The 14,885-nt window shown below is 42.1% G+C and overlaps 2 protein-coding genes across 7 annotated transcripts in view; one reads left to right on the top strand and one right to left on the bottom strand.

Moving 5' to 3' along the window:
* Nucleotides 1-14,885, bottom strand: part of LOC125243939 (gastrula zinc finger protein XlCGF57.1-like) — an 848,513-nt gene that overhangs the window by 69,052 nt on the left and 764,576 nt on the right. The gene's annotated exons all lie outside the window — the stretch shown is intronic.
* LOC125244061 (stonustoxin subunit alpha-like) overlaps nucleotides 1-14,885 on the top strand; it is a 1,172,099-nt gene that overhangs the window by 1,145,453 nt on the left and 11,761 nt on the right. For all 4 annotated transcript variants that reach the window (XM_048153995.1, XM_048154003.1, XM_048154011.1 and 1 more), the window contains 2 exons: nucleotides 6,987-7,079; nucleotides 7,233-8,945. In XM_048153995.1, the coding sequence (XP_048009952.1) occupies nucleotides 6,987-7,079; nucleotides 7,233-8,945 (1,806 nt within the window). The remainder of the gene's footprint in view (nucleotides 1-6,986; nucleotides 7,080-7,232; nucleotides 8,946-14,885) is intronic.

The following is a 14,885-nucleotide window of genomic DNA, read 5'->3' as shown; positions in this document are numbered from 1 at the left end:
CCTATGTCGTAGTTGACCTCCGCCGGGTTTAGCTTGAACGTTGGAGTTCTTTAATGGATGTGGGAACTGGCCAGGTCTTGATGGCGTCCACCTTCCCCTCGTCCATCCGGATGCCACTGTGATCAATGATGTATCCGAGGAAATGAACTGACGACTGGTGGAATGAGCACTTTTCTGCCTTGAGGAAGAGATGGAACTGGCGAAGTCCTTGGAGGACCTCCGCAACGTGGTTGCGATGTTCGGCCAGGCTCCAGGAGTATATTAAGATGTCGTCAATGTATACCAGCACAAACTTGTGGAGGAACTCCCGGAGCACCTCATGTATGAAGTCCTGGAATACGGAGGGGGCGTTGACCAGGCCATACGGCATAACAAGATATTCATAGTGGCCGGTGGGCGTGATGAAGGCGGTCTTCCACTCGTCCCCCTCGTGTATCTGGATGAGGTTATACGCCCTGCGGAGGTCCAACTTCGTGAACACAGTGGCACCACGAAGATGTTCCAGGGCCGCTGGGACGAGAGGAAGGGGATAACAGAACTTGACTGTTATCTTGTTCAAGGAGCGGTAGTCTATGCAGGGCCTCAAGCCTCCGTCCTTTTTTGCCACAAAAAAAGAAGCTCAAAGCAGCAGGGGAAGTAGACGGGCGGATGTATCCTTGAGCGAGGGCCTCTTTGATGTATTCCTCCATGGCCTTCTCCTCCGGGATGGAAAGGGGATAGATTTTACCCCTTGGCACTGGCTCACCCGGAAGCAGATTGATGACACAGTCCCATGGCCGGTGTGGAGGCAGCTTGGAGGCTTTTTGCGGGCAGAAGACGTCATTGAAGGGGGCGTAACATTCTGGAATCTCGGTGGAACGTTTCTCAACTGGACTCTGTATGGAGGTGGTACAGATGGATAGATCATGAGAGGATGGTACTCGAGGAACTGGAAGATCAGAGAAACAGTTAGAGAAACAGGTTTCGCCCCACTTCAGGATCTCGCCGGTTTTCCAAGAGATGGTAGGGTTGTGCTGCTCCAACCAGGGACGCCCTAAAACCATGTCAGAGGTGGATTCCTCCAGAACCAGCAGATGGATGTCTTCGAGATGAAGTATACCGACACGTAACTGGATGGGACCCACACATCGGCACACACATCTTCGGCTCAGAGGTTTTCCCGTTATTGAGTGGATCTGGTAGACAGACGGAGAGGGCGTAGTCTTGAGTTTGAGTTGCCGGCAGAGGGTGCCGGAGATGAAGTTGCCGGCTGACCCTGAATCGAGGAGCGCCACCACTGGAAGGGAAACACCAGCAGCAGTAAGATTGACAACAGTGGTGAGTGGTTTCATCTTATTGAGTGAAGGGATAATGGCACTCACCATAGGTCGTGGTGGACGAGTTGGGCACGCAGAGATGATGTGCCCAGGTAAACCACAATATAGACAGAGATTCAGGGTCAGCCGCCTTTGACGCTCGGAGGGAGTGAGATGAGAGTTTTCTATGTTCATGGGTTCGTGGGCTGGTTTTGGAGGGCTGACGGGTTCAGGTCGGCGGAGGAGGTGGTGAAAGAGTGACTGGTCCTGGTGTTCTTCGATATATGACTGCATACGGGAGGCGAAGCGGATGGACAGCTGGATGAAGCGCTCGAGGCCGATGGAATGCTCGTATGCAGCGAGATGCAACTGCACCCGAGGTTCCATCTCTTGTCGGTAGGTGGTTATGAGGGCTTGTTCATTCCATCCACTTGAAGCTGCTAGCGTTCTGAATTGCAAAGCATAATTGTTAATGGTCATGGAACCTTGTTTGAGATTACACAATTTCTCACCAATAGAGTAATCAAAGGAGGGTTTACCAAACACCTCCCGGGAGTGGGACACGAAGGATGTATATGATTGAATGACAGGACCATTTTGAGACCAGATGGATTCTGCCCACTGTAACACCTTGCCTTGCAACTGAGAAATGATGAACGCTACTTTGGATGTGTCGCTGGGGTAGAGGTGCAGTTGCATCTCCAGGACCAGTGCACACTGCAGGAGGAAGCCGCTGCAGTCCTCCGCCGATCCTGAGTAGGGCGCTGGTCTGGCCATGGGACTGGCGTGCGCTGGCGGAGAGGGAGAGGTGACAGTGTTTGCGGAAGTGATGACGGGTGATGGTGAAGGTGCGCTGGTGGTTAGAGTTCGTCGGAGAACATCCACGAGTTCTTGAAAGGGATCCGGGGTGCTCATACTGGCCTTGTGCTGTTAAGGTCCGGCCTTTTGTTACAGTACAGTAGGGACAGAGACCGACTTTCACAGGTAATGGAGTTTTATTGAGTACCAGTAAGAGCAATAGCTAAAGTGCAGGTGAGTGAACGGTGAAGTTGTGCAGGTTCTTGAGGTGGAGAGTGATGACAGAGTTCTTTTGTGGTTTCAGATGATGATGACCTTGGAACTGGAGACGATGGAGACGCTGGAGACACTGGAGACAAGGAGCACTCACACAGAAAGGAGAGAACACACGAGGAGATTCCTGGAGACAGGTAAGTAGATCACGGAGAGTCCTTAAGGTAAGCATACAGGTAAGTTAATGCAAACGAGACCAGACATCGAATGGTGTGTGTGAGTGCTCTTTATGTTGGAGGTGATGAGGTGCAGGTGCCAGTGATCAGTATTCTGGTGATTGGGTGCGCTGTGATTGGTGAGCGGTGGAGCCTGACGTGTCTGTGACAGTAAAGAGGTTTTGTGGATCCTTTGTTAAAATTTCTAGTCTAGCTCCTCTTTCCTCCAATCCAGACCTAACCTCTGCTCTTGGAAAATCCATGTTTGTAAGTGGCCACAAGAGACTGCTAGAGGTAATTCATTCACAGTCAGGTTATTCATTTGACTGGGTTTGAGGTTGTGAGCCCAGGAACCTGTATAGTCAATCAGCAGTTTCACTCATCAGATTTCTTTCATCTCAGAAGCTCAGTGACATATGTAAGTTAACACAGCTTGTGTAATCCTGGTGCTGTTCACTCTGTAACTTTAAGTTTGAACTTTTTTTTACATTGTTTGTTAAGTTGCCTTGTCTTATGTCCACACAATTGTGTGCTGTTTAGTACAGAGACCATCAAGTTAGCGGCTAATTCACGAATCAGCAAGTCTAAAGTTTGCACCTTTGGTGAGCAGAGCGCGGTGTGTATTTTTTGGTTCCGAAATTACAATGCTGATCCAACACCATTTAAATACTGAAATGTCAATCTCAACCAAAATGATGGTTTGGATCAAAACTCAACATTCTATCAGTCACCATGCTATCTGAGGTATTACTAGAACAGATGTAAGCAAAATGATTGTTATGCTAAATTGCAACCCCATCTCTCTAATCTGATTACTGGTAGCCTATTGGAGCCTTACACAGTGTCTCATAAAAGTTATTCAGCAAACAAACGTAATGATAAACCTTAAAAACATACTCAAATATGATGTTTTCCTATTCTTTAGTATTTTGCAACCATATTTTCTCATCCTTGGCTCGTCCTTGACAAAAAAACAAAAGGTGGATGAAAGGAGGACTCAAGTTGCGGTGAACAAAAGAACAAGTTTATTCAGGATGAAACCTGAGACACCAAAATGAAACAGTCAAAATAACTGGTGACAGTTTGAGTAAACTGTTTGGTGGCTCTCGCTGTATCTGCGCACACTACAGCATACACACAGGCTGGAGAGACCACCGAGAAAGCAGGAGATAAGACGACCCAGACGAAGACGAGCACAAGCCCAGCAAGAGAATATGACTTGCTTAAAGGTGCCCTAGAATCAACATTTGAATTTACCTCGGCATAGTTAAATAACAAGAGTTCAGTACATGGAAAAGACATACATGGAGTTTCAAACCCCATTGCTTCCTCCTTCTTATGTAAATCTCATTTGTTTAAAAGACTTCTGGAAAACACGTGGATCTCAACATAACACCGATCCCAATATTTGCATATATGCCAGCCCATGTTCAAGGCATTAGACAAGGAAAGGCAGTATTAAAGTCTGGATCTGTGCACAGACAAAGTAAGCAACAAGCGAACAAGGTAACAACAGCGAAAATGGCAGATGGAGCGATAATAACTGACATGATCCATGATAGCATGATATTTTTCGTGATATTTGTAAATTGTCTTTATAAATGTTTCGTTACCATGTTGCTAATGTACTGTTAAATGTGGTTAAAGTTACCATTGTTTCTTACTGTATTCATGGAGACAAGAGCCGTCGCTATTCATTTTTAAACATGTGCAGTCTGTATAATTCATGAACACAACTTCATTCTTTATAAATCTCTCCAACAGTGTAGCATTAGCCGTTAGCCACGGAGCACAGCCTCAAACTCATACAGAATCAAACGTAAACATCAAAATAAATACTTTACTCACATAATTCAAAGCATGCATACAGCATGCATGACGAACATCTTGTAAAGATCCATTTGAGGGTTATATTAGCTGTGTGAACTTTGTAAATGCACTGTAATATAGTCGAGAGCTCGTGTGGCAGGGAGCAGGCGAATTAAAGGGGGCGGCGCGCTGCCAAAATCAGTGTATAGTTAATGATGCCCCAAAATAGGCAGTTAAAAAAATTAATTAAAAAAAATCTATGGGGTATTTTGAGCTGAAATTTCACAGACACATTCAGGATACACCTTAGACTTATATTACATCTTGTGAAAAAGCATTCTTGGGTGCCTTTAAAACTCCTCGTCTAAGGGTCCTGAACACAAAATCAAAACAGGTAAGACACAGAGCAAAAACGCAGTACAGACATGTAACATCCACGCCACATGAAGTGATCAACTGACAACAAGGGATAGACAAAGCTGGGCATATAAAGGGTAGAGGGAACGAGCGACAGGTGTAGGAGATCAGCTTGTGATCAAGCACCGAAGCACTGATACTCCAATCACAAGCTGCAGAAAAATGACAGGACAAGACAAACAACAGGAAGAGCCGGTGTCACACCCTGAACCTTTGACATCCCTGCCAAAAAAGAAGCAGAAACAAAGAATATCATATGTAAGCAGATACATATGTAAAATTATGCTATCATCATTGAACAGCATATAAATCAAAACTGCTAACATTACTAAATAAAATTGTTGACCCAGGACAAGCTATAGGACTGTGAAGCTCTGGGGGTGTTGACAGACTCGATCTACACCATCTAATGTTTTGATTATCATTCTGAATCTCATCTGGGTGTAGTCTTTGACTAAAACACTTCTTGCTCAAAATTAGTGTTTTATATGTAGCATATGTACACGTATCAGAACAGCCAACCAACTTTGGAATTTTCAGAATGCTTTCAGCCTGTTGAACTGTGCTTGTAAATCTCACATTGGCTCCGGCCGGTCTGAGAAAGACGAGCACTTTGGCACTTTCATAGACCCTCTGAGGTTAAACAGAGAACCCCATTTCCTAGCTCTTGGGACATCAAAGGGGCCCTCATGCAGATTAAAGGCCAGACTAGCTAAATTCCAACACACACCACACACACACGGACACACACAGACACACAAACATGCCTTGAAGACTGTATGTGTAAAATATAATTATGCCTAAATGTAACCCGTTGTGTATGTCAAGTGCATGTATGTTTTCCTAGTGTTTAGACTTAGTTTAAATGACTGTAGTTGTGCTAGTTTCATTTCTAATGATTCCATTTGACTGTAAACTATAACTTCTTTTATATGCTTTTCTTACATGACAATCTTGGTCTCTATGTAAAGCTCTCTGTAAGCATCATTCACCAATGTATGTTACATAACTGTAAAATGCATTGTTCTATTTTTAATGTTAATATGAAGGAAAATGTACCCTAATCTAACCTACCATAAATTATGCAAATCCAGCCAGGAGACAAGACAAAGAAAACTTTGCCCGCCAAACATTGCACCCTGACTAGACAACACGCAACTTTTCCTTTGTCTCCCGATTGTCTCTCGATTACCTCCTGCACATCTCTCAGGTGACCGCGCTCCCATCACGTGCACAGCTTCTTTCGGGACCACCATCTCCAGCGAAACTTTCAAGTCCTCAGTTCAAACCTTCCCACGGAAACAGAAGAAGCCAACGAACTGCAGCCGCACTTCTCTGAAACTCAGCACGTAACTGATGCAAGTACAGTTTCTCAATCTTAGATAATGAAACTGATTTCTTTGCTGGCTCTCAAGGACTGTTAGTAAGTTTTGCTACTTGTCTTCTCTCTTTTCCTGGCTTTACTTTAGCTCTTGTATATATGTGTATATCCTGTATTTAGATGTATAACCTCTGTATTAGTAGTTTTCATATATTAAACACATTATATCTATGCTCGATTGTTCTGCTGCTCGTTCAACAAAAACCAGGTCACTTTAACGTTTTTTCGATCCAGCACCATCGCTTACGCTTTGATGCTATAATAGGAGGTTTATTCTCGTGGCCAGAGAATAACATTTCCTTTTTAATAGTCTGTGGTAAAACTTAACAGTTTGCTGGACAAACTGGAATAGTTTCTCTAAACAACTATTAAGCTAGAACTGATCATATACATAATTGATTATAATTCGTTGTAATTAATTCACATATATATGCATAATTCCCTCTTGGGTCGGTATATGTATTATAATTAATCATAAAGCTTTATGATTTATTATATTCATATATTTCACCCATAAATGGATTAAATAACTGTAAAATCGCTACAGATAATAAAACTTTATTTGAAACTTACCCATATTAAAGAGTTAATAAAAAATGTGCAAAGCTAGAATAGAGACTCTGAGAGAGACTCTGTTATTTCTTTTGATAAATTGGATGTTAATACTAAAAAGTATTCTACGGGCCATGAATCTTTTGTGAAAATCATCAAAAATGCTGGTGTGGCTGGCAACTTTTTTCAGAAACGCTGGCAGGGAAAAAGTTAAACAGTATTCATTATCATCAGATGTAATTTTGTTAATATATATTTAAAATATTGTAAGTATAAATATGACCTTTTATTTGTTATTTACTGCAGCCCTGGCATCACAGCCCATTGAAGTGGCAGCTCTAGGAAGACCTCTGTTTCCTGGTATGCTGTATGACTGCCGCAAAGATAGCTTCATTCCAGGTGCTTTACCAACATAAATAAATAAAAAAAAGTTTGTTGTCCTCACTTCACTAAATGCTGCATCAGTAATTACCAGTCCTTATGTAACAACATGCTTCTTCAACAGTACATCACTTCCTGGTACATAACTGTTAAAGCCATTTCTCATTTCAGGTGTTACTCTGTGGAATAAGAAGTCACTGAGTGAAGATCTGGACAGTCGTTCACAGCTCATGACAGATTTGAAGTTCAGTAGCTCAGACTCTCTCTCTAGTAAGTCCAGTCTCCTGGATGTAAGTGCTTCCCTGAAAGCCAGCTTCTTAGGAGGGCTGGTGGAGGTGGGAGGATCTGCCAAGTTCCTGCGTGATACCAAATCCTCAAACCAACAGTCCAGAGTCACAATGTATTACAAAGAAACCACCAAATTCGAACAGCTCACGATGACTCAGCTGGGCCAGATCACTTACCCTCAGGTGTTTGAGCAGAAAACTGCAACTCATGTGGTCACAGGTGTACTATACGGAGCTCAGGCCGTCATGGTGTTTGATCTGACATTTTCAGAAGAGGAAAACAAGCAGGAAATTGAGGGAGAACTGAATATCATGGTCAAGAAGATTCCTCAATATTCTATTGAGGGAAAAGGAGCTATAAAAATGAAAGATAGTGATAAAAAAGTGAATGGGAGCATCACCTGCACATTTCATGGTGACTTCCGCCTTGATCAGAACCCCACCACTTACATGGAGGCCCTAGACGTGTACAAGAAGCTCCCCAATATACTGAAGGAGAATCCAGAAAATGCAGTTCCAATAAACGTCTGGCTCTATCCTCTTTCTCTACTGGATACAAAAGCTGCTCAAATGGAGAGAGAAATTAGCGCACGTCTGGTTTCCAACACTGAAGATATAATGGAGGGGCTGGGACATGCGGAGAGGACATGCAATGACCTCTCCAGAAAAACACTGGTGAATGTTTTCAGAGATATCAAAGAGAGGCTGCAATCATTTCAGAGATCATTCAGCATTTACAAGACAATGCTCCTGAAAGCTGTCAGCAGAGTCTTGCCTGCTATACGAGGAGGAGGGATGGAGGAGAAGTCACTGGAAGACATCCTGAAGATCCACTACAGTTCCCCTTTTAATGCTGACAAGTTTAACCAGTGGTTAGATCGTGCAAAGTCTGAACTTGACTTCTTGAGTTTTCACAGCAAGCTGCTGGAGGGAATCAAAACTAAAGACTTAAACGATCTCAAGGCCATCCTCCTTAATCCTGATATTGATGTTGTGGTGTGCTTGACCTTCACATCTCTGAAGTATGAAGACCCGTATCTTCCAACCCTGAAGGAGTTTGTGGAATCTGATAAGTTTAAAGAGCTAGATGTGGGAACGAAACAGCATTCTAGCACATTAGCATCAGAAGAGTGGTTCAACAACACTGATGTCATCTCAAAGATGAGAGAGAATTTATCTCTTTTCAAAAGTTTTTCAGAGGCTAATAAAGATGAAAAGAGATACCGATTCATTGTGTCTGCCATCTCCAATCCATCCAGTCCAGGCTCCTCCATCTATCTGTATGAAAAAGGGCAGCTGACAAACAGACAGTTCCAGCCCGTGTCGAAGCCTCCCCCGCCAGAAGCGAAGGAGGTCCTGGAGCGAAGTGTGTCCCTGAAACTGCAGAAGTCCCCAACTGGAGAAACTGTGCAGTACAGAGTGGAGTACCAGAAGGTGAAACCAGCTGAGCAACAGTGGCTTGTCATAAACACACCTGAAGAAAACTTTACTCTGACTAAGTTGGAGGTTGGAAATCAGTACTTGATCCGCTACAGGATTGTGGGTAAAGTGGGAGTGAGTGAAGCCAGTGACACTATCAGCCCCATACTGCCTTTAAGTAAGTGCCATATGCAATTTTTTTTCCATTAATATATATATATGTTTGTATTAACTACCATATTTCCATATTTCAGATGTGGCTATTAATAAATGTGTAACATTGTATTATTATTATTATTATTATTATTATTATTATTAACACATTTGTTGTTACAAATAGTCCTTAAAGGGTCATGAAATGCTAGACTAAATTTTCTGAGATTTGAACAGATGTTTATGTGTTGAACATCATTGAATACAATGTTAGCATCTGTTAGATTTAATTGTATGGGGAAAGTGGTTAATTTTGAGATTTTTTCAGCTATTTTTGTCTTCCGGATTTAAAATCTACAGTGTCTACGTCACAGGCTGTGACATAGCGGTGCACGATAGCATTTCAATGATGCGACGGTGTCTCATAATTATTAATGAGACTGAGATTTCTTATCCTATGAGAAGACACTGTCTCTATTAAAGGTGCCATAGAACGTGTTTTCAAAAGATGTAATACAAGTCTAAGGTGTCCCCTGAATGTGTCTGTTAAGTTTCAGCTCAAAATACCCTATAGATTTTTTTTAATTCATTTTTTTAACTGCCTATTTTGGGGCATCATTAAATATGAGCCGATTTAGGCTGTGGCCCCTTTAAATTCTCGTGCTCTCCGCCCATTGAACTCGCGCTTGCCTTAAACAGCATAAACAAAGTTCACACAGCTAATATAACCCTCAAAATGGATCTTTACAAAGTGTTTGTCATGCAGCATGTCTAATCGCGTAAGTATGGTATTTATTTGGATGTTTACATTTGATTCTGAATGAGTTTGATGGTGCTCCGTGGCTAAAGCTAACATTACACACTGTTGGAGAGATTTATAAAGAATGAAGTTGTGTTTATGAATTATACAACTGCAAGTGTTTAAAAAATGAAAATAATGACAGTCTTGTCTCTGTGAATGCAGTAAGACACAATGGTAACTTTAACCACATTTAACAGTACATTAGCAACATGCTAACAAAACATTTATAAAGACAATTTACAAATATCACAAAAAATATCATGATACCATGGATCATGTAAGTTATTATTGCTCCATCTGCCAATTTTCGCTATTGTCTTTGCTTGCTTACCTAGTCTGATGATTCTGCTGTGCACAGATCCAGACGTTAATACTGGCTGCCCTTGTGTAATGCCTTGAACATGAGCTGGAATATGCAAATATTGGGAGCGTACATATTAATGATCCCGACTGTTATGTAACAGTCATTGTTATGTTGAGATTCGCCTGTTCTTCGGAGGTCTTTTAAACAAATGAGATTTACATAAGAAGGAGGAAACAATGGTGTTTGAGACTCACTGTATGTCATTTCCATGTACTGAACTCTTGTTATTCAACTATGCCAAGGTAAATTCAATTTTTGATTCTAGGGCACCTTTAAAATATTCAGAACTCAACGTGGTGCTTTCAAATGACTAACATGTCAAACTGCTAGATCACGCAGTAGATGAGAGAAGCATTCATGGGTCGCAAGTGTTTGTTTTCACAGTATACAAGTTTGGGTGTGTTGCATGGCTTTCCCCGTGATGACTACCGACACTGTGCAGCAAGCATTTTTCGAGACCTACGAGAGTGGGAGGTGGATTTCGGTCCTGTTCATCCACTGAAAGGCACTTCAAACAGAGAGATTGCATTAGACTTGTGCCGATATTCGGTAATGCGATAAATCGCGATAATGAATATTCACGATATTGTAATCGTGGGCACTTCAGAATGCCGTAAATAATAATTTATTACCAATAATTAATTTATTAAGGCAATTAAGAATTCTTTACCCATCAGTCGTATAAAATGCACAACACCGCTGTATTCTGCGTCAAAAGGACACGCGCTCAGATGTAAACAATCCCAACGTGCATGTGGCACAGGGCGGAACGAGTGAAGGAGACGAGCTTAATGAAAGTGCGCATTTACTCTCTGACAGCAGAGGGCGCTGATGGAACAGCAGAATGCAGCAGTTACCACGGAAACCGTGCAAACAAAGTAACTGCGCTAGTGAAGTTTTTAAAATGCTTCAAACAGCCATTCATTTTTTGTAATCTTAGTGTTGTTCATCACAGCACCAAATACTGAATACTTAAAAAAGGATATTTATTTTCAAACCTAAACATTTTTATATTTTAATCTGGACTACAACTACATGCCCTAATGATTAGAAATGTTCTGATTATTTGTTATTGTTCAGTAAAACTTTGAAAACATACAGCTTCATTAGTAAAATCAAAATAACTTATTTAATGGACCTGAGATAAAACTAACAATGATCAGTTGTGTTTCTAACCTAACAAAAAATAACACTTTCTGTAACAAATGTAGCTATTGCTCAATCTTAGTTAATGCATTAAATAAAGTAAAGTGTTATCTGTTGTTCTTTATAGCCTAATTCTTTTGCATTTTAATCTGTTTGAAAATTTCAGTCAGTTGTTTTTGTTTTATTACAAAAAGAGTTCTTAAACCTGTTAAACTATGACAAAAATTGTTTTGCAACGTATTTTAATATCGTGATAATACCGTATACCGTGATAAAAGCTTCATCAATTAATCGCAACATGAAATATTGATACCATCACATGCCTAGATTGCATACAATAAGATGCATTAATGGATCAAAAACGAGTGTTTGTTTTTGTTTTGTAAGAGTTTCTGCATCACACAAGTGCTCTTCAATATCTGTATCTCCGATATAAGCGCAATTCATCCACACTGTGAGTGTAAGCGATCTTTATGGCTCTTTAACCAGTCAAAAGGCTTATAAAAACACCGCAAAATAAGCCTCAAAAGTTATCAAAGATGCTTTTGATACCTTTTGAAACAGCGTGTTTGTATTTGATTCACAGAAAAAATGCGGATGGCTGCGCATTTATTTTTGTATTAAATTATAGCAAATATCTAAACAACTTTGACCCGGACATGGTGACAGGTGTATCGTATTCCCCACTTTCCCGTCATCAAGATGTATGTGTCCTGACCTTTTTGTCCCAACACTGTACAAGGCGAGCTGAATTTCGGCCTGCCCTACACGAGTAGGTATCCTCAACCGCACTCTGTCCCCTGGTCGTAAAGCAGATGGTTTCGCTGCACGTTTGATGTCAGTGTAGGTTTTGACTTGAGACTGGCAAGAATGAACATGAGCTTGCACTGTAGCATCAGTACACACAGAGGGTCGGGTGGGTAGAATGTAAAAGGTCGTTCTCAGTTTGCGTCCACGCAAGAGTTCACTGGGAGCAACACCAGTGGTGGCATGAGGTGTTGCATGGTAACAAAGCAAGAAGTCCCTCCCCAAAGTTTTCCAGGACTTCCCTTCCAAGATTGTGGTTTGAACACAATCCTTCAGGACACGGTTCATACACTCTACAGCCCCAATAGCTTGCAGAAAGTATAGGGAGGTACGAACATACGAAACGTATGTTTGATATTCCTACTTGCAAGGAACTCAGCAAAGGTAAGAGATGTCAATTTCACACTATTATCAGTCACAATTGCCAAACCAGCCAAATCAGCTAAATGTTGTGGCCAGAAAGTCAGTGACAGTGTCAGTAGTGACATTACTGGTGAACGCTATTTCTGGCCACTTACTTTTGCAGTCAATTAAAGTGATTGCATACCTGCAATCCCAGGACCTTAACTCAAATGGTCCGACAATGTCAAGTCCAACCTTTTCCCATGGTGCAGAAGGAAGTGGTACTAGTTGAAGGGGAGGTGTATGTGTTTTGGCACTTTTCTTGTGTGTTTGGAAAAGCTGGCATGAAGAGATTGTGGACTGGGCTGAGTGGTCCATGCCAGGCCACGGCCTTGGTGACCCTGATGAGCTAAATTAATTAGGACCCTGTGCAGAGATACAGGTACCACCAACGCTATGAACCTCTAAAGACCAGGCTGTCTTGTGCTGCAAGTTCATCCCTGACATGAAAGTATGATGCCAACTCAGGTGGAAGGTTTTTCTTGTTTTTAGGCCAGCCTATAAGTAGTTGCTGTGCAGTGCTGACAGTTCAGGGCAAGCAGCGAATTCTTTAGAGAACTCCTCCAATGAATGAGCACGGGGTTCAGCAGAGAGAAATGCCATTCTATCAGGTTCAATGGTTGAATCGGCATCCTCACAGACAGGCAAGGGTAGGCGTGAGAGGCAATCTGCTGTGACATTTTCATCTCCTGGTTTGTACAACACTTCGTAGTTAAAGCAGAACAGGCGTGCAGACCATCTTGCAATGCGCATTCCAGGACTCCCCATACCTTTAGTCGCCAGCAGGGTAGTTAGCGCCTGATGGTCAGTCCGAAGCGTGAACCGTTAGCCCCACAAAAACGTTTGCCACCGTTCCACAGCCCACACGCAGGCTAGGGCCTCTTTCTCCACAATCAAATATTTTCGCTCTGCTGCTGAGAGTGAGCGATAGGCAAAGGCAATGGTATGCTTAGAACTGTCAGCAAGAATCTGAATTAACACAGCCCCCATTCCATAATCCGAAGCATCACAGGTTACCAGCGTATGCAGTGCTGGATCAAAGATTGCCAATGCTTGGCTATTCACAATGAGCTCCTTCACTTTCTCAAAGCTTTTCTGTGCGGCCTCACTCCAACTGAAAACACCCCCGTCCTTTAAGCATGCTCTTATAGGCTCCACTTCCGAAGAGTAATTTGGCACAAAGCGTGAATAACAGGAATGAGCGTAATTTGGCTGCGTCAGTGGGAGCTGGTGCTTACAATATAGCCTGTATATGGCAGTCATTGGGTAGCAAACCTTGCGGAGGAATGATGTGTCCTAAGTAAGAGAGGCTTGTGCAGCTGAACTTGCATTTTGCTCAATTCAGTGTAAGACCCACATGCTGTAGTGTTGTTAAAACAGCCTGCAGTTTGCGATCATATTCAGCTGCAGTGCGTCCATACACAATTACATCATCTAGTAGTTCTGAATCCCATGAAGGCCATTCAGTATTGTAACCATCATTTTTTGAAAAGCTGCCAGCACAGAGGCCAAGCTATATGGTACCCGACGAAAGCGAAACAACACTTCATGAGTGCTAAAAGCCGTTAGATCTCGGCTGTCCTTGTGATGCATCAGTTTGGAGGTATGCATTGTTCAGGTCGATGCTGGAAAACATTGTGGCCCCCTTCAGTTCAGTGAATAAATCCTCCATGTGTGGGAGTGGATGGTTGTCGATTATTACTGCCCGGTTCGGCTCCTGCAAATCCACACATAAACGAATTTCCCTGTTTTCCTTTGTTGTCACCACAATAGGGGACACCCACTTTCAATGATGCCTTCAGTTTGCAAATAGCAAACTTCTTTGGAAACTTCATTTCTAACTGATAAGGGAAGTCTGTTGCTGTAAAGGCTGTATTGACTCACCCAGGCATTGTAGTTAACTGGCGCGCTTTCTCTCCTCCGGCCACTGATCTCCCGAAGCACCGATGGCGACGAGATAGTTTTCAAACATCTTCTGCCAAGTATGTATCGGTACAGAGGGCTGACCCGGGCATGGCAGGAACAAAGCAGGTGTAGTTAAACTGAGTGCTGCCATCCTCATCACCAAAATGTTGTATTTTGCGTTAATATTAATAAAAGAAAATGCAGCAGTAACAAGTGTGCAGTAGCTTAACACACCATCCTTTTTTTCTGCTTCTTTTTTTTTCCAAAAACACTTCAGGTTACTACTGACCCCTAGTGGGCAGAGCATATTTACCCAGCATAACATTTTAAGCAGACACAACACCATGGTTACAGAAGATTCACAACTAAACTAATTGCAATTCTAACTCTGTTATACTAACATAAATATAATAATAAAACAATAAATGGCTCATAATTAAAATACACAAAGCTTTTGCATTGATTAAATACAGTAGCCTATATCTGACATTAAATGCCCATACTCTGTGACTTTGAGTAGACACTATTTGTAACAACAA

Source organism: Megalobrama amblycephala, linkage group LG1 (genome assembly GCF_018812025.1).
Source record: "Megalobrama amblycephala isolate DHTTF-2021 linkage group LG1, ASM1881202v1, whole genome shotgun sequence".
Taxonomy (NCBI): domain Eukaryota; kingdom Metazoa; phylum Chordata; class Actinopteri; order Cypriniformes; family Xenocyprididae; genus Megalobrama; species Megalobrama amblycephala.
Note: the sequence above shows the minus strand (reverse complement) of the source record. Positions and strands in the feature narration are given on the sequence as shown.